This window comes from Lucilia cuprina, chromosome 2 (assembly GCF_022045245.1).
Source record: "Lucilia cuprina isolate Lc7/37 chromosome 2, ASM2204524v1, whole genome shotgun sequence".
Taxonomy (NCBI): Eukaryota; Metazoa; Arthropoda; class Insecta; order Diptera; family Calliphoridae; genus Lucilia; species Lucilia cuprina.
In genome coordinates this window covers 38,658,422-38,683,780 of record NC_060950.1, presented here as the reverse complement: position 1 = coordinate 38,683,780, position 25,359 = coordinate 38,658,422, and the positions used below count along the sequence as shown (strand labels likewise).

Sequence of the window (25,359 nt, the reverse complement as noted above, 5' to 3'; positions counted from 1 at the left end):
GTCATTTAAAATAGAATTGAGAAAATTTCCTGCGTAATATCCCCTCAGCTAAAAGTGCTCTTAGTTGGACCAGGTGCACACTAGGAAACTTTTGTTGAGAAACTTTTTCTTATGTGGTAAGTGATATTTTTCAAAATAGCAAAATTTTATTGAGTCTAATACATCTTTATATCGTGAACTGCACATATTGCATTTGTGTTAGTAATACTTTAAAAAATGAGCAAATTGTTTAATCTTGTCTGCTACATTTGAGATTCCGATAAATTTATGGCTGTAAATAACTGGGCAATTTCATTCGCATAAAAAGCCATGTTGTAAAGAATGATACTAAAATAAATATGAATCCCATAGAAGTGAGCAATAAACGATTAAGATTCGTTTTTCCCGGAGCATGTGTCTGATCCATTATAATAAATCCAAGTCCTCCTATTGTAAAAAGAAAACTGCTCGCCAATCCTTCCATAATGTACTGCCCATTGACACGATAAGGCATAAAGGCTACAGGTCTTGAATGTCCATTTTCGTCTACAGTGGCGCCAACGCTTGGTGGTTCCACAATAACATCATATATGATTCCTAAAAGCAAAAAAAAAACAATTTATAGAAAACATGCGTCTATGTAGTATTAATTATTTGAAAATTAATTGTAATCTAAATCCAAAAACGATGCACATTGGGGTCTCTTAGAAGTAATCTTGATATGAAGTTAATTATTTAAAAGTATTTTTTTTTTCATAAAAATTAAATATGCCTGAAAAGCTATACAACGATAAACTATCATTAGATTTCGGAAAGTTTGAATATATTTAAATGCTTAAAACATGGTTTATATAAAAACTTTAAATTATGAAACAGAGAACGAATGTAACTTTAAACAAAAACGTTGTCAAAACGACATACAGTGAATCAACTAAGTTTTTTGCCTACCTTTTTTTAAGAGAATTTTGTTTTTTGTTCATAAATAAAATTCGAAAAACAGGTAAAAAGTAAATATATGTTTTCCAATTAAAAATAGAGATTGTGTACAATGGGAAAAATTAGATAAAATATTAAAATAAAAATTTTGGTGCATTTGTTGTTGCATTTTATTATTTTTCATCAGAATTTGCATGTCAATAAAGTATTTTGCATATTGAGAATTCCGGTTAATTTCATTGGGGTTTTCAAATTATTTTTGGAATTTATTGTTTTATTGTTAAAAGGAAGAGTGTTAAGTATTTTTCAATTGCGATTTGCAAAAATCATATCCTCATTGGGTGAAAATGTGATGTTATTTGCCTTAAAATGTTTAAAGGATAATATTGAGAAAATTTCGATATAAAAAATTAGTTTAGATTTCTAGAACAAGTGTAAATCAGTAAAATATAATTATGAAATGTTTAATCAATAACATTAAAAAATATAAAATAGAGTAATAGATAAAATGATCCAAATGATATGATGACGCACTGAGTGCTCTTTCAAAATCTTTAACTGCCAAAGGGAGGCGACTTGTATCCAAGGAAAACTATTGGACTCCTGATTTATCTTTTTCGAAATCTATATACGAACTAGGAGAAACACTATGTTTAAATTTAGACCTCTAAACAGACCTTAGGTTGCTTGGAACCAATGTAAAGTGAACTGTCGTGTAGTACAGGAAAAATAACTAAATTAGATATCATACCGCAACGTCAACAAAAGCAATATTTTTCACCTAATACATACACTTATATATATTTAGAACCCAAATCAAGAATAACTATCCAGATCCAAATACGCCTACTGTATCTTATTCATAATATGAGGTTGAAAATCAAGATTTTAGCATTTAATAGTTCTATAGTGGTATATGGTGATGTCCCCATACTTAGAGTGGATAGGATGATACTTGGTTAGATTTATTGAATAAGAATCAATATTATACAATTCGAAATAAAATTTACACAATACTCCTAAAATAGATAGAGTTTCCGTAATGTAGTTTTTGTTTATCTATACAAAATGACCAAAAACCCGGATTATTTTTGTTATAATATATAGATTTATACCTCACAAAACATTTTTTCTAGGTCCAAATTCATTGATTATCTAATATATCATGTATCCAACTCAAAATTACTTATTATTTTCGAAATTTAATGAAAGAAACGATAGATTTCATGCTAAGTCAAATATTGATAAATTCTGATAGGTAGATAGGATAAAAATTCGGTTAAGAAATGTCCAAATTTAGGCGTTCCGCTACTAAATAAATTTTATAAAATAATGCAGCAATATTAAAAAATGAACAAAAAACCTAAAAAAAGCAAAATACTTTATTGACCCAAAAAATTAACAATAGGTTCACATTTTATCAAAAATCTCGTTAATTATTATAACGATTTTACTTTTTATGGTGGAAAATTAAAATATAAGATATTCTTTAAAAAATACAACAAACAAATTACTTTATTTTGCTAAAAGTAATTGTTCAGATAAAGTTTTTTCTTAAAATTTATAAAATTACTTAATTGATTCACTGAAGGTCCATAAATAACAGCTTAATTACAATTGGAACCACAATTGCTGTCGACAATGAGTTTTCATACATTTAGAATGGTTTTATTTTTATTGCGATCGCTGGAGTTTCTCTCATTATTCTATTATTTTTTTATTGTAGCATTACCTTATATTCAGAATATTTTGTTAAAAATCTTGCAAAATTGCGAAAACGGGCTTATTATGATGCGTCTTTTTCGGCATGTTGGATTATTAATGATAGATATTAAATGAAATAAATATAAATAGAACGAGAAAAATAATATGTCTGTTCCCGTATTTTATTCAGAATAATTTTTTTTATCTTTTTTTTACATCCTTCACCTTCGTGAGAAGGGTATATATAAGTTTGCCATTCCGTTTGTAATTTCTATAATATAATTTTCCGACCCTATAAAGTATATATATTCTGGATCCTTATAGATAGCGGAGTCGATTAAGCTATGTCCTTCTGTCTGTATGTCTGTCTGTTGAAATCAGTTTTTAGAGGTCCCCAGATATCGGCGAGATCTGAATCTTCAATAATTCAGTTAGACATGCTTTCAAGAAGATCGCTATTTAAAATCAGCAAAATCGGTCTATAAATAACGGAGATATGAGCAAAAATCCGATAGAACCTCTAAAAATTTCATCAAAAAAGCCACATTTTTTCATGCTTTGTTAAAAACAACAACAACACTGTGAATTGGATAAAGATGTACATGTGCGTGTGTAGATGTATTTGGTTTAATTCAGCAGTGTATTTTTTTATGTTTGGATGCTGTTGGCGTCATTGAGTTGTGTATTTTCTTTTTGTTTTGTTTTTGTAAATTCTGTTCGTATATTTTGATGTAGGTTGGTTTTATTGCGTTATTTTGTTTTTGTTTTTCTGTGTTTTTCATTATGTGTGTATAGATGTCTGTTGTTTTAGATGCCTTGTGAATTTTGTTTTTTATTTCGTTTTGCGTTGTTGTTGTTGTTCATTTTGTTTTTCTTTTGGTTTAGTAATAATGTAGACGGGAAAAATTTAAAATTTATAAAGCTAATATGTTTAAAATACACTATGGTGAAGGGTATATAAGATTCGGCACAGCCGAATATAGCACTCTTACTTGTTATTTCATAAAAAATAATTTTTAACAAAACCATTTTGCATTGATTTTTTCTTATAAATGTCAAAAAATGTGGTCTGTCGACAGTCGCTTAATTTTGTATGATATGTCGACAGCGATTCCAATTGTAATTAAGCTGTAAAGCTACGGCAGTAACTACAAATTCTCTCATATTTCTATTTATTTCTCATTTGTCATTTTCTGACCGATAACATAAAAGTTTGACCTACCAAAGCCAAACGGGTTGGGGGTTTTAATAATATAACCTGGTACTTTAAGTTATCACAGGAATTTTTCATCCACTAGACCCCAATTTTTTGCATAGTGTTATTTGTTCCAAGAAAAAATAAAGAAAATACAAACCATAGAAGACCAACTCAAGCTTAACCGCGAATAAAAGAGTTTTCTCTCTTCACACAAAGCTACCAACTCAAGCTTTACCGTGAATAAAAGAGCTTTCTCTCTTCACACAAAGCTACAACAACAAATTCAATATTTGAATATATTTTCTTTTTCAAAATCTTTTTTTTTCTAATTTCAAGGTGAAGAGCATCATTTTTATGTAGTAAACATAGATATGCATGAAAATTGAAAAATTTAAGAATTTTTCATTTTAACAATTATATAAAGCATGCAAAATATTATCATGCTTTTATAAATACAATCTACAATTTAAAATGTAATAATTTAAGAAAATAATGTAGTAAGAGCCATGTATTATTATTTCGACCGACTTTATGCGTGTTAAAAAGCTTTTATACTCTAATGCTATGTTTCCACTGAGGCGTTTTGAGTAAATCTAGTTGATTTGGGCAAAACTAGTTGAAATCATGTAGATTTCCCATACATTTTTGACACATCCAAATCTAGTTAATCTACTAGATTTGATTTAAAACATGTCGAAATAGTATTTTTCGAACAAGATTTGTTTATGCAACACTGCGATGTGTCTAGGATAAGCAAATACTTCTTTGGGCTATCCATTTAAATTGAATGTTTTCATAAAAAAAGTGAACAATTAATATCGAAGTGAAAATAATAACAAATTATAATTTTAAAATTAGTGACATTTAATAAATAAATTTATTTGTTTACAACTGCAATTTTTTATTTTTAATATGTAATTTTACATAAACGTAACTTTATTGTGGATATGAAAAAATAAAGTGACAGAATTTGTTCGAAAATTCGAATATCAAAAACGAGTAAGCTCAGTGAAAACACCTTGAAGAGGTTTAGCAAATCTAGCAGATTTCAAGCCAGTGGAAACATACCATAACACTTATAAAAAATCCTAATTATACATATTTAGAGTTTTTTTTTGACAGCTGTTAGCTTTTAGTTAGTTAGCTTTTTTCCGGGAAAGTTGACCTTTTACGATAATATTCTATTCTACAAATTCTACCAATACATTCTAAGCGTTAGGTACCGAATGACAAGCCCTAATTTCTTTATATTCTTTCATACAAACCTTTGAATTAACTTCAAAAATAAAAATAATAATTTATATACAGTGTCTCTCATAAGTATTCGAATTTAAGTATAATGTGAAAAGAAACCAAATTTAATAACATATTGTGTATGCAAAATTAATAAATTAATTTGTTAAATTGTCTAGACAGTCCTTAGCTTTGATATCACGCTTTTTAAAATTTTAAAAATTCACATTTACTTAAATTAATTTAGCTATATTTAAAAAAAGTCCATAAAATTACTTCACAAAAGTATTCGAATTTTTCCTGTATTTCATATTTGACCATATTTTACGAAACACAAAAATTAGAATCGAATGGTCTTTTTGCTTAAAATTGTTTTAAGGGGTTAGTAACAACCGAAAGGATATATTTTTGGCCCATTTGGTCCACAATTTTGGGGTATTTGTACCATCTTTTTATATAATATAACGATTTTTTACCATTTGCCATTTTTTTCTATTTTTTTAAGAGATAAAACTAAAATTTTATATTGGGATTTAATGGATTCCTTGAGGTATCTAAAAATAATAATTTTTGTTATAAGCATCTGTTTTTAAACATTCCAAGATATATTTTTGGTATAGTTCTTCTGTTTCTAATTGACTTATCTGGATCTTAAGACCCTTTTTGTACCACTAGGATCAATATTTTTCGACAAAGTTGGCTAGTATATATAATTATAGATATTAGCATTAATATATTTTAAATTTTCAAGACGTCGTAGCGGTGTACAACTCCAAAACATGCCCTAACAAAACGTCATCCTATACAGTAGATTTACGTTTTTACTACTCATAACATTCATGATTATGTTGTCCATTACAACAACACTGTATGTTCAAAATTTTGGGTTTATTTTAATCATAGAAGATAATATTTAAATAGATATCAATATTTTTTAGTTAGACCATAATTATATGGTGACATTCAGCCTTGAGGCCATTGGTTATAAAAAGAAAGAATCCACTATATTGAATGGCGTTTCTTCGAGGCATGCTTTGGAGTTGTACACTTCCACAATATATTAAAAACTTAAAACGTATAACAGCTGATATCAAAAACAATATATAGAAGACAAGTTTCCCCGAAAAATGTTGACCCTAGTATTATGAAAATGGACTTGAGTTCCAATAAATTGAATTAGCGATAGAAGAATGATTCCAATAATATATCTTGGAACGTTTAAATACAGATTCTTGCAATAAAAAATATTATTTTTAGATACCCCAAGGGGTATATTAAATCACAATAACAAATTTTGGTTTTATCTCTGGGAAAAAGGAGAAAAAATACAAATATTGCCAAAAACCGCCATTTTATTGATATTACTTAAAAAGATGGTACAAATGCCCTAAAATTGTGGAAAAAATGGTCCAAAAATATATCCATTCGGTTGATAGTTACCCCTTAAATTAATTTTTAGGAAAAAAACCATTCAATTCTAATTTTTGTGTTTCGTATAATATAGTCAAATATGAAATACAGAAAAAAATCGTATACTTTTGTGAGGTAATTTTATGGACTTTTTTAAATAAAGCTAAAATAATTTAAGTAAATGTGAATTTTTAATGTTTTATAAAGCGTGATATTAAAGCTAAGGACTGCCTAAAGAATTTAACAAATTAATTTATTAATTTTGCATACAAAATATGTTATTAAATTTGGTTTCTTTTCATATTATACTTAATTTCGAATACATATGAGAGACACTGTATGTATGCATGTTATGTCTTTTTTCAGATTTCAGATATATCTTAAATTTACACATGTTAAGTTACCTTTTTGCAGATATTTTTTTAGTGTAATCTTTAGTAAAAAACAGAAAAAAATTAATTTTATGTACCAAATAGCATGGAAAAACGATATTATAAGGAAAAGTGCAATTTAGTTTTTCTCTTTCGCAAAATATAAAATTTATTGTTCGCTTCCCAGCAAAAAACGACGTGCAAAAAGTTGTATATGGGCTCAACTAATAATGAACTGTTTCATATTTAGGGGTAACATAAATAATTTTAACATTAGAGTGTCATTGGTGAGCATGGGTTCGTATTTGGAATAATAGCACGTCATTAAAATGAGTGGTTATAACCAGTGAACATTCGATGATTCTCATGCAAAATTTTCATTGGTGCACTATATTTATTTTAAAATGCATTAAAATCCGTTAAGCATTCAGCCAACTTGGTATTTTCTTCTCTTATTAATCAAGATGTTAAAATGGACTTAAAATTATTGTGTGAATTTTTTCATGACTTCACTCATTACAAATTTATAAAAATTTTGGCATGTATTTAAAATGCATTAACAAGAATACGTACAAAACAAATCATGAACATATCCCTTCTTCTTGAACTTCAATTTTTTTTGCTGGGTTAGTAAATACTATCGTTTCCGTTTTTAAAGTGAATTTTGAAAGTATTTGTAATGTTTTAATAAACTAAATGTTAAAAAGCCCAACTTTCTATGACCGATACGAGAACGATATTACTTATGAAAAATGATAATTTTTTTACCTAGGCGACATTTTTTATCCATTTCGATTTTGTTATATCATGTGATTTATTTGAAAACTTCTATTTTTTATCCATTTAATTACTTAAAAAAATTATGTACGTATGTATGTACGTATCAAAGACAGTATATACATATAAGTTCTATTATAAAACTTAAATTTTATTAATAATTTTTCATTCAAAACTGTTTTCCTCAGAAATGAAAATTAATATTAAGTTCTATTTTTTTGTTTATTAAATAAAACTTATATCTCAAGTTTTAGTTTTTGATCAAAATATTCTAATACTACGGACATTATATTTTTTGATGTAATGGGATTCATCCATGGAAAATTTGGGAAGTTAAACTCTTAAAGCCATTAGTATCTAATAGAGAAAATGGCATTTTAAGAAAAATTAAATGCCAATTTCTTCAATTTCTAACAATTTCTTTTTCATATAGATCCTTATGACAATTATACAAATGTCATTTGAAGTTGGAAATATAAATTCCCACAAAAGCTTTTTTTTACAAATTTTGCAAGTGCAAAAAATATGTAACAATTCATTCATATTGTCATCATAAATTTTATTATACAATTGTTAAATTGACAACTTTTTTAAATTTTTAAAAGAGAAAATTTACCAACATATGTCTCCTAAGCGAACATATCCCAAACTTAATCTTAACTCTTCTCAATAACATCAACATTAAAATGTTGGCATCTTTTTGCCTCTTTTAAAAATTAATTATTGAACAAATTAATTTAAATAATCAGTAAAATATGAAAAGATAAGTAAAGTAAGAATATCTTATATTTTGATATTCTACCACAAAAATGTAAAATCGTGCTATTAATTAACAGTATTTTTGTTTAAATTTGAACGTATTGTAATAAAGTATTTTGCTGTTTAGGTTTTTTGTTATTAAAACTACAAAAACTAGTAGGCCTGTAGATATTCTTATTTGTACGGATTTATATCATCGTATAATTTTACCGGAAGTACAGCAAAATATATTAGGGTCATTATTGGCTCAAAAAAACTGTATTTGGCTGGATTCTGACAGGACCAGCCAATCCCAGGGACTTTGAATCACATATCGCAAATTTACAATACACTACGTGGTCTAACGCTTCTTAACTTTTGTTTGACTATCACTTAAAATGCTCACAAGAATATATTTACGTCTACTTTAATATACATACTTAATTTAAATACATCACTTTGTGGTTGGGTCATTTATGACCATGACCCTCTTTAAGGGGCCCAGTTCATGGTCTGCTTACAACCATTCTCTCTTTGAGAGCAGTATGTAGTCTGCGGAAAACTACATCCCTTAGACTTTGTTCTATGGGAACCATTATTTTACCAGCCCAGTCTGGCGTGATACTTTTGATCACTTGTTATATGAAAAAAAAAAAATAACAAATAATAAATCTATAGATATAGATCTCAATGTTAATTGCAACACTCTTTAGTGTTGCAAGGTGGCCGGCAATGTTCAAGTTCGATTTATGGGTTACACTTGTTTTGATAGCATATGCAAATACTATTTTTTGCGACGTTAGAATCTTAATAAGCTCCACTTTATTTACAACTTTGTTGGAAAATTCTAACGAGTAAACCGTTAACGGTACCTAAATATTGTTTGCCACCAATTTACGTTTTGTAAAGTAACAACATAAGCACTACGTGCTCTTGGCATTATTACTTCTACGAGGTAAAATAATAATAAATGCAGAGAGATCTACGTCTCATTAAATTTGCAAATATTTTGTTTTATTTTCATAAAATCTTGGGAAATTGTGGTGGAGCTGAACAAGCATTATGAAGTAAAAATATAGTAGCCTTTGTTTTTAAAAACAACTTCCAAGTGTCGTGGGACCGTTTCGACCAATTTATGGAATAGTTCTGGCGTTATTATGTCTCATTCTTCATGCAAAACAACCGTATGGTGATTTAAAAGTTGTTCTTGTCAATAAACCAACAAACTTTCAATGGAGTTTATTTAAGTCCAGACATTGACTCCATTAAAAATTTGGCGAAAGAAGATACTTAGTGTTGTAAATGATCAACATTTTCACGTACCAGGTCGTGTGTTTTGGATCGTTTTTCTGTTAAAAAATAAATTGAATGGGTTGTAGCCCCATTTTTAGTGGTACTAGCATGCAAAATCTGTTCTAAAATTGACAAGTAGACCTTCTAGTCTATAATTGCATTAATAAATTTTTACCGTGGACGGACATAGAACCCCAAAATATGACAGACCGATTTGGGTCCTTTACAGTTGGTTGTAGCCCCATTTTTAGTGGTACTAGCATGCAAATTCTGTTCTAAAATTGACAAGTGGACCTTCTAGTCTAAAATATGACAGAGCAATTTGGGTCCTTTAAAGTTGATTTAAACTTAGATAATTCCAAGGAATCTCCAAACTTTAGCCATATTATTTGACGACCATCTGAGCCAAAAATATTATATTTGTTCTCACCGTCGAAGATAACCTCCTTCCAGAATCCAATATTCCTACTTATGAGTCTATTTGAGGAGTCTATACACTTAACATCGATAAACTTCGATATAGGGATGCCAATCGGGAATAATTTTCAAAAATCCCGGGATTCGGGATTTTTAAATGAATTCCGGAATCCCGATATCGGGATCCCGGGATTATCAGGATTTGTAAAATTTTCAAAAAATCTTAATAATTTACCGACAAAAATAACATATTACAATATGAATACATTAAGTATGTCTTTACTAATACAGAAAGCTTTCATATAAGTATTTTGTGAAATTTTTGGAAAACAAATTAATTCAAAGTACTAAAAATAATAAAATAATTATTTAAATAGTGCTTTCTAGATCAGCGCACAGTGGTATAGGAAAAAAAGAGTGAAATAATTCGGTAACTTCTAAACGGTTAAACCGATTTTAATGAAATTTGGTATGCACAAAGATGAGGTATTGTCGAATTTAGGTTTTGAATTTGGACCTTTTAGGCCAACCAGCGGGGGGTCCGCACTATAAAAATGTCATCTTAGCAGTAAATTATCTCTTTTTATTCGCTTAACAACAAGTTTATATATCAAGCAGTGAAATAATTATGTACAAATCATGACTGAGTCCAAAGTTACAGGCATTTTAATTTAAAAAAAGGCTATTTTTGGCATTTTTTTGGGAAAAAAGTATCTTTTTCTTGACCTGTTTTATATGACCCAATATGTTCTTAATCATTTTGTAACGGGTTTCGATAACCCCGCCCCTGGTATGGATATAATTGGCAAAAAAAAAACAAAAAATCCCATTTTTGGGATTTTTTAAAACTTTTTGGGAATTCCGGGATTTCTAATAAGAAAATTCAATTTTTATTTAACTTTGGATTTTAAGTAAAAAATCTACCTAACTGTAAAATTTCATTAAAAAATATTCATAAATAAAATTTTTATTGCAATTTGAAAAATTTGTATCTTCGCAAAAACTGAATAAAAACATTTTTTATTTTATTTTTTTTTTTAAGTATTCCGCGAGTTTTTTAATTTTCAAATATTATATACAGTTTTGAAAAATAGACAAAATTACCTTTCCATTGATATATAACATGCCTACCTAATGTTTTTTAAGTGACAAATTAATTAGAGAAAAGTCAACATCATTTAGAAAATTTACCTAGTACTATTATTTTCATCAATATATGTAACAAATTTAAGAGTTAACCTTATGGATGAAAAAAATAGTGCTAGTTACATTTTCTAAAAGATGTTAAGTTTTCCGAATTTTTTTTAAATCGGAACTCAAATGAAGAAATACGATCGTTTTAAAAATTTAACATAGCCGAGGTGTCCTAATTTGAGGACCCCCCGTCGGGCCCCTGGTTGGCCTATAAGGTCCAAATTCAAAACCTAAACTCGACAACACCTCCTCTTTGTGCATACCAAATTTCATTAAAATCGGATTTATAAATTACCGAATTATTTCCCTCTTTTTTTCTATACCACTGTGCAGCGTTGCGCGTTCATATTGTTCTAATTACGAAGATTTTCGGCAATTCACACATACATAACCCAATCATAAATAAAACTCATAGAAAGAGCGTAAAAATTACAAAAATTATCTTTAGTTGCTTGACAGCATTCAACAAAGTAGGTTGATGTCGCTTTGTTTCAGAAATTGCAAACAAAATTTATAAAAACAACAACATTATTTGCAAACAAGAGAATATCTTGCAAAAAACTCATACACTCTAAAAACTTTTTAGGAATGCATAATAATAAAAATAAATGAAAACTATATTTTTAATACTTTTTTAAACATTTTATATAAAAATATTTAATCTTTGTGAAGAAATAAACAGTTTTATTTTCTTTGGATATGTTTTATCTGTAAAATTTACCATTTTACTTCTTTTGAAACTTGATCATAACAAGCGTAATTAGGAAATATTTTTTCTAAGTGTTTTTAGTATTTTCTCACCACTACAATAACAGTTTCTCTTTCTGCGCTTGGCTGTTCTAGATACACCACTCATGTGAGCAACCATCTTGAGCTGAATATCGGATATATGGTTTTTAATGACCGCTAGGAAAACACTACAAAACTGTCTATATCAAGTATAGCCATCGTAGTTCCATCTTTTGCCAAGCTATCAGCAATATTATTTCCAGTTATATATCGTGTCCTATTTCCCAAATAAGAGAATTATCATCTCGCCATTTTATTAACAGGTTGACTGCCAGTATAGATTCTGATATACCCATATCCGATAGTATCAATGCCTATTTATTATCCTTTTTATACCCTACACCACTTTAGTTTAGTCGGGTTTTCCCCGATTAGCTCATAATTATGTTTAATATACTCGTATATCGAAAAAAAGCGGCTCAACTAAATTTTATACTAGCCTTGAAGACCCAGTTGAATTTAGGTCTCTTGTGACCTAGCACCCCCTCCCCCTTCAAAAAATTACTTTTATGTCCACAATTCGCTTAAAAATTCATCCTCCAATTTTTATGAGAATCGCCTCAAAAAGGGAGCTTGGGGGAAACCCCCATATAAAGCATATTTCAGAAAATTAGTTTTTTAAATATATCGGAGGCGAGGTACAAATCAAGTCAAATCCTTTATTATTTTATTTTTTTATTGCCCTTTTTATTTTTGATATTTCATCTTGTAAGTTAGTAGAGTCATCTTAAGTCTAAAAAATTACTGAACGAATAATGTAATTCGATTTAAAAATAGTTTAAAATTTTATGATCCTGCTTATTTTTTAATCAAAAACTATTAAAATTCTCTTATTTAATATTTTATAATGTATAAATTTAGCGGAAAAACACTTAAACTTTGGGATTTTAAAATCCCGAAAATCCCCGTTCGATATGAGCGGTTACAACCTTGGTACTTTACCACAATTTCGACACTATTTTTTTTACAGGACTGTCCTGAGTTCGTTGTTAATATTTGGAGCTGATAGATGAAGGTTCCTTCGGTATTTCCTCAGTATTTCCCTGCCGTCCTGTATTGTCAGCAGTTTTGGACTACTTGATAATGGTAAATACTCAATGGATTTCTTTGTTCCATGCGTGTAATGATAAAATATATTGTCGATGGGAATCTATCAAACATTTTCTATATGTATTTAATTGATCGGCCTTGATTATATTTAATTTGAATTGATCAACTCTTTTTCTTTGAACATTTTAAGCGCTTACACATGAAGGATTTACAACATAATTATGATATTTTCCAAAAAATATAATGTTAAACATTCCATATAACCACTACCTTCATAATGGGATAATTAAGGGGCAATAAAACACGTGTTCAAGTATTCCAATAAAATTCTTAGAAAAAATTCGAATTATTTTTCTTGTGTTTGGTAAAAAATAATAAAAATAAATAAAATTTCATTAAAAAAATTAAATGTTATTATTATTTTTTATGTAGCATCATAAAATAACACAGTAATTCATAAAAAAAAATAAATTCGAATATATATGTGAGACACTGTATATGGTTTCTGCACTTTCTTTCCCTTTCATTTTTATGTAAATAATAATAATATCTAATGCTTATTCTGAATACAGAGCTGCAACACTAAAGATATGAAAACCAACATTTAATGAGCACATATTAAATGTTTACTACTTCTAAAAATAAATCTACTTAAAAGTTGCCAACAGTAAACAACATACCTCCAATCATATAAGCTTATGTAAAATTCATTGGTTTTTCACCGAAATTGTACTTCAAGTAGTTTATTTGTAGAGAAATTTTACATTTTTTTCCTCTCTTTTTTAGTAAATAATGCTAACTTTTTTCTGTGTAAATTCTAGGGATGCCAAATCGGTACTATCTTTTAGAAATCCCGGGATTGAAAATAGCAATTTTTCGGGATTACATGAATTTAATTATTTTATATATGAAAATCTTAAAATCATTATGTTTGTATAGAAAATGTTAAAGTTTGTTGAAATTTAGCAGACAGAAGATGTATTTAAAATAAAGAAATGTAATTCATTATAGTTTTAAATAAAAACATTCATAATTTCTGAAACTTTTTAACTACATACTTCCTTATTAAAATAAATATCAAGTTCCAATGTTGAACTTAAGCTCTTTTAAAACCTCATACAGTTCCATGCGAACTAACAATTATAACAGAGTTTTATTCAATTAATTGAACATCAATTTGGAAATTTTTCTTTTAAAAAATATCTGGAATTTTCATGGTTCCAAATTTTCATTCACTTATCACTCAAGCTCATACAAAAAAAAAAAACAAATAAATTTTGTAAAGAGATAAAACTTTGCTTTATTCATTCTTCCATGATCCTATTAGTAATGTTTTTTATTTTCGTACAATATTGAGATAACAAGAAAAACTTTTTTTCATGCATGTAAAATTTGTTCTGTTGATAAATAAATGTAAAATATCGAGATTGAGAATGTTCGTGTTTTTGCATGTAAGAATAAGAATATGTGCAAAGACTGGTAAAATAACAATTTTGTGCTTTTTATGATGCGTTTATTTCTGTTTTTTGCTCGGTCCTACTTGTTGTTTTTTTTTTTCAAAAATATGTTTGTTTACTTAATTTTATTTGAAAAGCATACACAGAAGGATACTTCCAAATAAATTAGAGTAGGGTAAACAAGATTGTTTTGTTGTAGACAAAAAAAATTTTTGATCCGCACCGAAATAGGAATGGGTATAAATCTTGCGTTCTAATCCAGCTGATTTTAAAAATTTGTTTGTACTACATGATAGTACTTTTCCTTGTGACTTCAACAAAGGACAAAAAATTATCCGTTCTTTTAGGGTCCGGGAGTTATGGGCCTCCAAAGTTTTGATGTTAACTTAAAGATAACAACAAAAGAAAGACAACGCAAAATGAAACATCTATAGATTAAACCGTTATGCCAAATCACTATTTGTGCCTAACAACAAAAAAACAAAATATTTTTCTACTACATACATACCTATTGAATGCAAAAGAATGAGATATATTTTTATTTTTTCATTTTTGTAAAGTAGCAAAAATTAAAAAATAAAAATATATCTCATAAGAATATAAGAAACAAACTACAAAAAGTTCAAACATATATTATTAAAATAATAACATTAATGAGTATATACTTTAATGAGAGTGATGAGAGGATCTCTAAAATTTATACATTTTTTACTTCTCACAATTCATATACGAGAATATGTATATACCTTAATAAAAAAAATAAATGTTTACTTTTAAGAATGCTTAAAATGAAAACAATTCTTAGCTACAAATTTTGCAAGAGTGTGTCAATTTATTATAAATGTTTAAATTTATGTATTCATACATGAATTTTTCTGAACCCTGTGAATTTTACACAAATATATGTACATTAGTTTTATTATTAGTTTTAGATCATAACATTTCGTAGTATTTATTGAAAATTTAAATTCAAAGCAAGCTAATTTAACTTTACTGATATTAATCAGATTTGTAGAAAGTTTGAAATGCAAAAACTTTATAAATAAAGTTTGTATATGGGCATTTCCATTGTGACGAACGTGACGGTCGTACGTTTTAAAGAGATGAAAAATATATATATACATATATATTTTTTAAAAATTCTTGTATTTTTATATAGGGCTTCAATAGCTCTATAACTGGTCGGAAGAAGAAATTGAATGATCTTAATGGCCCTAAGATATAAGTAGTTAAAGAGCGTGACGTGATGTGACAGAAATAGAAGTTGCTTATTTCTTTTTTGACAAAAATGTAAAAATCTGCGAGTTTCACCTGGTTATTTTGTTAAAACCTTTTTTATTGTATTTTGGAATATTTATTGATTATTTTTCAGCTTTTAGAACTAAAAAATAGTTTTCAGATTTTTGTACAAGCCGTTATGTGTGACGTGACGTGACATGACGTGATGTGACAAAATTTCCAATGATGAAATTTGCAATATTATTGCAAATTAATTAGTCCATAGATTTATTTTGGACGCACATTGTTGAAAGTTTTTGGAATCGGAGAAATATTTCGACTTTTTAATAACATTTTAGTTGAAAATAGATCCCATATAAGAATAATATAAGAATTAACATTAATTAACATAAAACTTTTAAAAATGCTTATATCACCATAAAATTCAACACAAATAATTTTGACATACACAAAAATCGTTTATCCTATTTTTTTTAAAAAATTGGTCCATGATTAGGCATAGCTTCCATACAAAGCCAACATTTGATATACCCATAAACATGGATATATAACTAAAATTTCGCCATCCTGATAATACAAACACACAAAAAACTTCCAAATGTACAACTACTGACCCTTCTGATGATAATACAATAATCGGTCATAACGCCCATATAAAGCCGATATCCGAAAATAACTTTTTTCCATACATTTCTTAAAAATATAATTTGTTGAATTTCTGTGCTTTTTCTTCCACTTATCAACTAAAAAATCATAACTATCACCTAATTGAATAAATTGCATAAATATCACATCTTTTTAAATAAAAATATTTCACAATTCCAAGGTTGCACTTGAGAAAATTTATGTAATGTGACGTGACAGACTTTGAAATTCTATAAAAAATAACCGTGCTTAGAATTATTTTTCTTTACTTTAAAATTTAGTTCTATATACTAAACTTGATTTAGATTAAAAGTTTTGAATACTTCTGAATACCAACTAAAAAGTTATGGGGATAAATCATGTTTCAACGTGACGAACGTGACATTTAAAAGTCTATGAAAGAAAACCGAAAATGTGCCTTTTAAGGATCTTTATCTTTTTATATTTGTATGTTTTAAGATAACTATTAACTCAACAAATGTTTTCCGATAAAAGTCCATTTAAATATTAGCCTTTAAAATAATAAAAACTATCAAAAGCAAATGCTACTAAAGGTGGAAGAATATGCCTGAAATATTATTGTAACTTTTAATTCCGATTTCTCACTATAGTGGTTAAGAAAAGCTTTGGGGTCTTTAATATAATAAAATTTGAATCTTTTTCTATAATAATAGAAGTTGAAATTTTATTTTTGATGACTTTTAGTTTTTGAGCCACGGTAGACTTTTCGGTGGAAATGCCCATATGTATAAAACTAGCTGAGCTGAATTTTGTTCTGCAATAATCAGAACCGACAAACAAAGGACAGGACACGGAACAGGACGAACGGAAAAGGTTGGCGGGCAACAAACGCTCTTTCCGATATGTCAGATCGCTGAACTCTAGGGATCCTGGGACTCTGACTACCCGAGAAAAGCGTTTGCGGCATACCTACCACATACAGAAGTATGAGGTAATGCTAAATACTACTGTTGTGGAGGTCAGGCCAGCCATGACTAAGACGGAACCAAACCAGAGCAGGCATGTGACCACATCTAAACATGTGCCCCATGCCAGCACTGGACCGAACACGATCACCGTCTTGGAGAATACTAACGTACAGCCATCTTCATCAAAGAAGACCACGTCAGGACCAAATACAGGTGATGACCAATGTGGCATGACAAAGTCTGCCAGCGCAACGCCCAAGGCACTATCTGCATCTTCCTCATCTCGAGCTACAGCGACGGTCACCAAAGGTCCAGCAAGCAGGCCTAGTCTGATGGGAAAATGACTACGGACAGATGGCTATTTCTGGAGGAGAAGATCTTGCGGGCACTAGTTGACAAACTCCCACGCAGTGAGGATGACTCTTTTACTGCGTTCGACAGCGCCAAATGATCAAAGGGTGTCAAAATCATCGGGTGTGGTAATGAGAAAGCCCTAGGCCTTCTCAAAAACTGCATCCGTGGAGTTGGCGAACCCTGGCCCAACGCGAAATCGTCTCACTGAACCAAGTACCTTTTCATACGACGGTGAGAGTGAGGGTTCCTCCTCCTATTCCATACTAACACTAATTAAGCGTCAGAATAAGGAACTTGTACTGACGACTGGACGATAGAACGAGGACGCACGAGGGACAAGGGAGAAGGTAAGGATCTCTGGATCAAAATTGGTACAGAATCCCGCCGACTCCTTCGTTCCTCTCAAGGCGTCATAAAATACGGGCTCAACCATCTTCGGTTGATCTTGCCCACAGAGAAACGCAGTGATGAATCCAAGCGGCCTGAGGGTGGTACAGATTAATCTGCACCACTCCGAAGCAGCAACGGACGACTTGCTGTGCTTTATGGACAAGGTAGTTAACCACGTGGCCTTAATCCAAGAACCCTGGCTTGAAGGCCACTAAAGTTCTCTTCTCTCCAATCCCTGAAGGTAAAATAAAGAGCTGTATTTTGGTCAGGAAAGACATTAAAGTTTTTCTTCTATCTAATTACAGTTCTGCTGATTTAACGGTAGTTGCATTAGAGCAACAGGGGCTACCAACTCTAATTATATCATCTGCGTACTTACCGTACGACGAAGACAATCCGCCCTCTCGTGCGTACGCACACTAATAGAATGGTGTAATACAATGTTCCATGATCTTGTCATGGAATGTGATGCTAATGCCCATCATACTTTGTGGGGGAGCTCGGATATTAATGACATGGGTGAGTGTTTACTTCAATACCTTCTAACCACTAACCTTAGTGTTTGCAATAGGGGTAATAGATCAACGTTTTTCAACAGGATCAGAGAACAGATCATTGATATTACTTTGGTAAAGAACACTGACTCAGTCAGAATTCTTGATAGGGAAAACCCCTTTAGAAATCCTGGGAAAACCGACTGGGTCAAATTCGGTAATTTGATTGATACCATACTTACTACATGGTACACAAGAGTTGGACCCTACTTGCTTCAAGTAGGGTGCGGCAGGTTCCTAGGAAATTCCGGCAACCATGATGGAATCCTAAACTAATGCATCAATGCATCAATCAAGGCTCTTAACTCCAATGTCATTAAGATGGAATGTCTTTTCAATTGCATTCAATCGTTGGCACAACTGACACAACATCACGATGAGTTGATATGGGTTCCAGGACATGAGAGCATCCGGGAAATGAAATATCTGATGAATGCGCAACCAAAGGGTCGTCCCTGGACTTAACCCTTACACTCCTCTGACGACCCTATAAAAACTGATAGATGAACGGGCTATGATTAAGACGAAACTCAGGTGGTCAAATATCACCACTTGTAGAATATCGAGACTGCTCTGGCCCACTCTGACAACAGATAGGACACTCTTATCTCTTGGTAAGAACTCGATTAGGCATCTATTTGGTATAATAACTGGGCACTGTATGATTGGACATATGTCTGGGCTACCCAAATCATAGCTACTTTAGAAGCTGCTTAGACGTAGAGGAAGTGGAATTGGTACAACACGTTCTATGTGACTGTCCAGTCTTACAAGAGCACAGACTACTCTATCTGATTAGAGTTTTTTTCCATGATCTAGACTGTCTCAGAGATGCGTCACTGATAACCATGATCGGTTTTATTTAAAGCACCGGCTGGTTTACATGATCATAACCATGATCGGTTTTATTTAAAGCACCGGCTGGTTTACATGGAGACCGAAAGAACCAAGTAGTCAACGAAATTAGGAAAGCTAACCATTGAAATCTTCCCTTGAGCAGGAATCGAAATATTTTGTGGTCAGATGTAAAAAAAATCTATTTATTTTATTCTGATATGATCTATATAGCTGTACGGTGACGTTTCAACATTGTATTTTGTTCCCAATGCACCATGAAGATCATTGGGCTATGTTTTCTTGTTTGGAACATAGTTAATATCCCATAATTATAAGGAGATTCCTATTCCTATTGTGTTCTTAAAAGCGCAATATTTTTAAATGACTCCATATTTCTTGCTCCAAAAAGAGGTGTTATTTCTTATTTTTCTTCTCGATATCTACAGCAGTCATTTAAATATATAGGAGCGATTTAAATATATAGGAGCAAAAAACATTAATTTTATTAAATAATGCAGCAATTAAAAAAAATTTATAAAAAAAATACGAAATACCATGGTATAAATATATTAGAAGGTAGTTTCAATTTGCCTTAATGTCAGTCTGATTAACCATCTGACAAGAAAGGCGATTTGAAGTTTATGTATAAAATAAAGCTACCATATTCATAAATATTAATCCCACATTTCATTTTAAATATTCAAACTTAAAATAAATAACAAATATTTTAATTCAAATAAAAAAAAAATTTTAACACAACAAAAAATATTTTTATAAAAATGAGCTGTCTTTTTCCGAAATGGTGAAAAATTAGATGAAAATTATACTTATGTAAATGTACTTTCGGAGGGGGGATTATATAAACCAAATTCATTCTTTATGAACGAAATAGAAAAACTGAACTCAACATTCGTTACTTTTAATGGAAATCAGTTAAACACTAAATTAAATTATATGTACACTTTGCTAAATATTAATAACTCTAAATTAGATGTAAAGATTGTAAAAAGATTTTTCTTAGGCAGAACATTTTTCCGAATTCGGCATTTAAATCGTTATTTAAAACAAAATAAATTTATAAATGTAACCAAAAAAATGAAAAAAGTTATAACATAATTAACAACATTTTTTTACTTAATTGATTATAATTATTGAGATAAAGTTAAGTAAGTAAAACATAATAAAAATCATTATTAATTCCACTAAAGCTTAATTACATTTTGATTTAAAAAGAACGCATTGCAATTAAGATTCAAATTCAACAGCCACTTATATATATCGTTGTACATCATTTATGAATTACACATATGTGTTTAAAAATTTCTCAATGTATTTTACACTTTTTCTTAATATGGCAACGCTCTTTTGAATATTTACACAAATAATAAACTTCAAACATCTCCTTTCTTGTCAACAAATTCATATTGAAACAACCTTCTATATTTTTAAATCATGCGAAATACCTACTTCATTGACTAAAAAAATTAATAACACGTTCACATTTTATCAAAAATCTCGTTAAGAATATCAATTTTACTTTCTTCTGCAGACAATTAAAATTCCTAAAATTTTACCTAGCTAAATTACTTAATTGATTCATTCACTGTATTCACATTGTGTAGATTTCTTGTAGCCGGCTTAAAATTTTTTTATTCAAAGCCGTGACAAGCGAAGATTTCCTGAATTTGTTAAACGGATATCAACCTACTAATATATGCCTAGGATGCATTTATTATATCATGCATAAGTCCTTAGAATTTAGAAATTGTGGAATATAAATAACTAATCATCATTGTTCCTTACCTCCAGTCACCAAAAAGTATGATACTAAGATACAACAGAAAATGAAGAAGGGAGATGGTTTTGGAATATGTATACGAAGTTTAATATTTGGAGGCACCAAAATATTAAATGGTAGCTCGTAAATACTTTGTAACATTTTTATTTATATCCTGCGAAATTTAAATTGTTTACGTTCACAAAAACGCACTGAAAATTGGTTCATGCACACACAGAGCCCTGCGCCGACAAATATTAACGGCGGCTGACACTACATATGTCGGCGGCGGCTTAAAATCGACTTTAAGCCGGCTAAGTTTTCAACTACGTTTAGTTTTTAAATTTTCAACGATTTTAAATAAAAACGGAATCCGAGAGATTAGAAAGTGGGATTTGGAAGCAAATATATTGTTGATAACAGCAAAACAGAGCAAGCTCAAAAGTTTTGTGAGAATATATGCAGGTATGAATAAAAAATTCTTAAAAATTAAAAAAAGTTTTACGAGGATCAGCCGATATTTAACTATATCCTCCATATAAAACATCTTGCAGAAAATCAGTTTCTAAAAAAATTTGCATTATGAAAAAGATCAATAACGTAAAAACAAAACAAATAAAATTGTTTATTTACTAGCTATACCCAGTGTGCTCTGCTACCCTAAGAGCAATATAAATAAGAAACTTGACGATTTTAATCATTCTAACTACAACGGTTTTCCTGATATACAATTTCATGTTTCGATTTCAATATCATAGAAAACTCAAAAAGTACCAGTTGGAGAATGAAAAAGTACCAAAAAATATCACTTGGTACCGGTGTTTCGAAAAACACCCCATTAGCATATTTAGTGTTTCTTGAATAAAATCAAATTTCCCGTTTTTACCCCTTTTGGTACTTTTTTCCTTCCCATTAACGAAACAAAAAATCTGTTCCAAAAAGTTGCAACATCGTATTGGGAGCCCGTTATTATGTATTCATATGTATAAGACTTATACCAGGGTACACGAAACAGGTATATGCATCACTACAACAATACAAAAACAACATGTATTTTGTTTTTGTAATTGTATGAGTTTAATGTCAAAATAAATTAAAATATTTTTTGATGTTTGTCTTTTAAAAAAAATTCTTAATTTTATTTCAAAAAACATGCAGTGATCTTAAATGGAATTTTTTGGGATATGCATGTTTATATACTTATATTAAGGTGGATGCTATTGGTAAATGTTACAGAGGAGTTGGCAGAGGACCTGACAAAAGCAAGATTTTGGAATAACCTGATTTGTGCCACGAAATTTGTATCTTTAGCTACAAAAGTTTGGCAAACGAAAGTGGGCGAAAACGGGCGCAATACTAAAGATTGTTGATATCTGAATTGGCCTGATTTGTGCCAATAAAGTTGTGTTGTGGCTACCAAAGTGCGGCTAAAGACAACAGCCTTCTCAATGTGCGCAATACGGGGGATAGTTGATATCTGGAATGACCTGATTTGTGCCATTAAAGTTCTATTCTAAACGGATGAAGTTTGGCTAAAGACAGCGGACCTCAGAAAGGGCGCAATGCGGAAGATGGTTGAAATGTATTTTTTGTGCAAACAATATTATTTTTTTTTTACAAACTAAACATTTTAAATTTTTTTATTATTAAAATTTTATTTTGTTTCAAATAAACAAAAACAAACATATTTTGACAGAGAAGGTATGCAAATAAGAAAACAAAAAAATTATCACCTGTTCGATTGCATATACCTGTTTAGTGTACACTGACTTATACTATAACAAAGTAAATTAATAAAGTAGCGACACGAGTTGTTGTACAACAAACGTCTACAAAAATTTGTTTTGTTCGAAATACTCACTTGTCAAAATTTGTTTACAAAAATGAACCAATAATTAATAAAAAAAAGGCATTATTGTTGTACTTTTCAAAAATAAGTTGTTATTTATATTAAAAGTCACAGAGTTTTCTTTATTTTTTAAAATTTGGAACATTTTTAAAAATATTATACACTTAAAATACACTTTTTCACATTAAATACAACAAATTACTTAGAAATTTGTACAAAAGCAAGCGTTAAAATGAAAACAAATATTTTTTTTTGGGTTTTGATTAGGATGGCGGTGCATCAAGCACTCATATTGCCAGGTTATCACACGTTTGTCCAGAGAAAACCCCACCAACCGACCTATACCTTCATATAGGAAGTTGGAGCATCCGGACTTGATTTCATCAAAAGTATTAATGGTCTCCACCAGTATATATTTGAGTTTAAATGGTCTCCACCAGGTTATATCGTGAGTATTTTATGGTCTCCACCAGTTAAAAACGTTTGAGTATTCTATGGTCTCCACCAATAAAACATAACCTCACTTGAGGTAATACGAAAGCACGAGGTTCATGTAGACAACATGTAACTTTGAACAGTTACATGAAGTAATACATTACACCAGTGCGAGCGAGACGCAAAACTGTCGAAAGCCAGGCAACAAACACAAGCCTGAACGCGTTTAAGAAATAATCGCGATGACGCGAGAGTTGTTCCCCAACTCAGACCTGAATTACGACTCGAAAACAAATATGGCAACATAAACATTTTTGACAAGTAAGTCCACAAATAGCAAGTTTAAAAAAATAGTCAGCTGTTCAAATGAGTCTACTTTATAAATTTACTTTGTATTATAAGTTAATAAACCAAAAACAATGTTTCATAAAAAAGTACCAAAAATAAATAAACATTCATTCGTAATTCAGCTCTGGGTGGAGGAAGACCGTCGTGCGTCGTTGCCATTATCGCTTAAGGGTAATCAGGCCGTCCTTTTTGCTCTGCCTTCGAGAGTTTTACGTTTCAAACAGCATTGGCTAATGTGTGACGTCAGATAACTGTACCGAGTTACAGTTTTTCTTGAGGTGCATAATTGGCCATGTGCAATCGTGTTAACTTAACCTAAGTTTTTAATTTGGAACATAAGAGCTAGTTTTTTCTAGCTAAAATTGGTGATGGCGTTGTATAATTTTAATTACTGGCCAAATAAATCTTAGTTTTCGAAACTAAGTAACTTAAAGAACAAACAAACAATAAATAAACAATTGTCGTGTTATGAAGGATTCAAAAATATTTTTTTTTAATGTTCTCTGGTTTAAAAGATACATTGGGTGCAAAAGAAGTACCAAAGGGGCCGAATTTGAAAAAATTACCGGATACCTGTCCGCTTTTTTTAAGAAACGACGATAAGCTTTAAACTGTTTTTGTATCTTTTACAGTTTATGAGATATGAGGTTACCGAATTTACCATTTTTAACCCCCTAATCATTCGAATTTCCAAAAATCCCGTCTTAGTGGATCTATTTGGTGGGAGTCCAAATTTCAGCTCTTTAGCTAAAACCGTTTAGGCTGTGCGATGATGAATCAGTCAGTCAGTAACGTTACGGCTTAACAATTGTTTCTTGTAAATATTCGGCCACCATAGTGTTTGGAGACAATAAGAGCTTTACTGAAAGGCACACCAGACATCGCGCTCTATTATGGGTGTGTGTTAGTGATTCTGCTGAGATAAATGGTATAATAATAAGTATGTATCCCAAGGTTACCCCCTAAATGCGGCAATCAGCTTCCGTCCATTGCCTCTAGGTGATAATTACCATGTCACCACAAGCCGACCGACCACCACCCGACTAGATGAATAGGGAGGTATACAATTTCCACTCTCTTGTGGGCATTTTTCCAGGAGACCATCATGACGACTCCTCTTTCTTGAAAATATAGGCGTTCTTTATAAACAAATAAATAATTAATTAACACCATTACTTACATTTTTTAATCTTCTAGATCTCACAAATATGCCAAATCTAGATTGCATAAAATGTAAAGTCGAAAGTCGTTTCAACTATAGAACCGTACTACCAAGGCGAATTCAGATAAGGTGGTGGCAGTTCTGCAACAACAACATTTTCCATGCATTTTGTTTTTGCTTTTGGTTTTTGTAAATGTCAAAAACCATAAGTTCGGCGAATTCATTTGATGAAAAATTTTTGTAAAATGTTTATAATAAAAAATGAAGATAAAGATATTCAAATTTATGAGGAAA

General features: G+C 30.2%; 1 protein-coding gene across 1 annotated transcript; it reads right to left on the bottom strand.

The window, feature by feature from the left end:
• Positions 1–124: 124 nt before the first annotated feature.
• Positions 125–21,521, bottom strand: LOC111678551 (putative oligosaccharyltransferase complex subunit CG9662). Its single transcript, XM_023439938.2, has 2 exons — positions 21,298–21,521; positions 125–576 (listed from the first exon to the last, which is right to left on the bottom strand). The coding sequence occupies exons 1-2, from the start codon at positions 21,431–21,433 to the stop codon at positions 266–268; spliced, it is 447 nt and encodes a 148-aa protein (XP_023295706.2). The 5' UTR covers positions 21,434–21,521; the 3' UTR covers positions 125–265.
• Positions 21,522–25,359: the final 3,838 nt, after the last annotated feature.

Excerpts from the sequence above, each read along its gene's own strand:
- LOC111678551 (XM_023439938.2), bottom strand. The coding sequence starts at position 21,433 with ATGTTACAAAGTATTTACGAGCTACCATTTAATATTTTGGTGCCTCCA. Across the intron at positions 577-21,297 it reads ATACTTTTTGGTGACTGGAG|GAATCATATATGATGTTATT; the intron begins GTAAGGAACAAT and ends TTTTGCTTTTAG.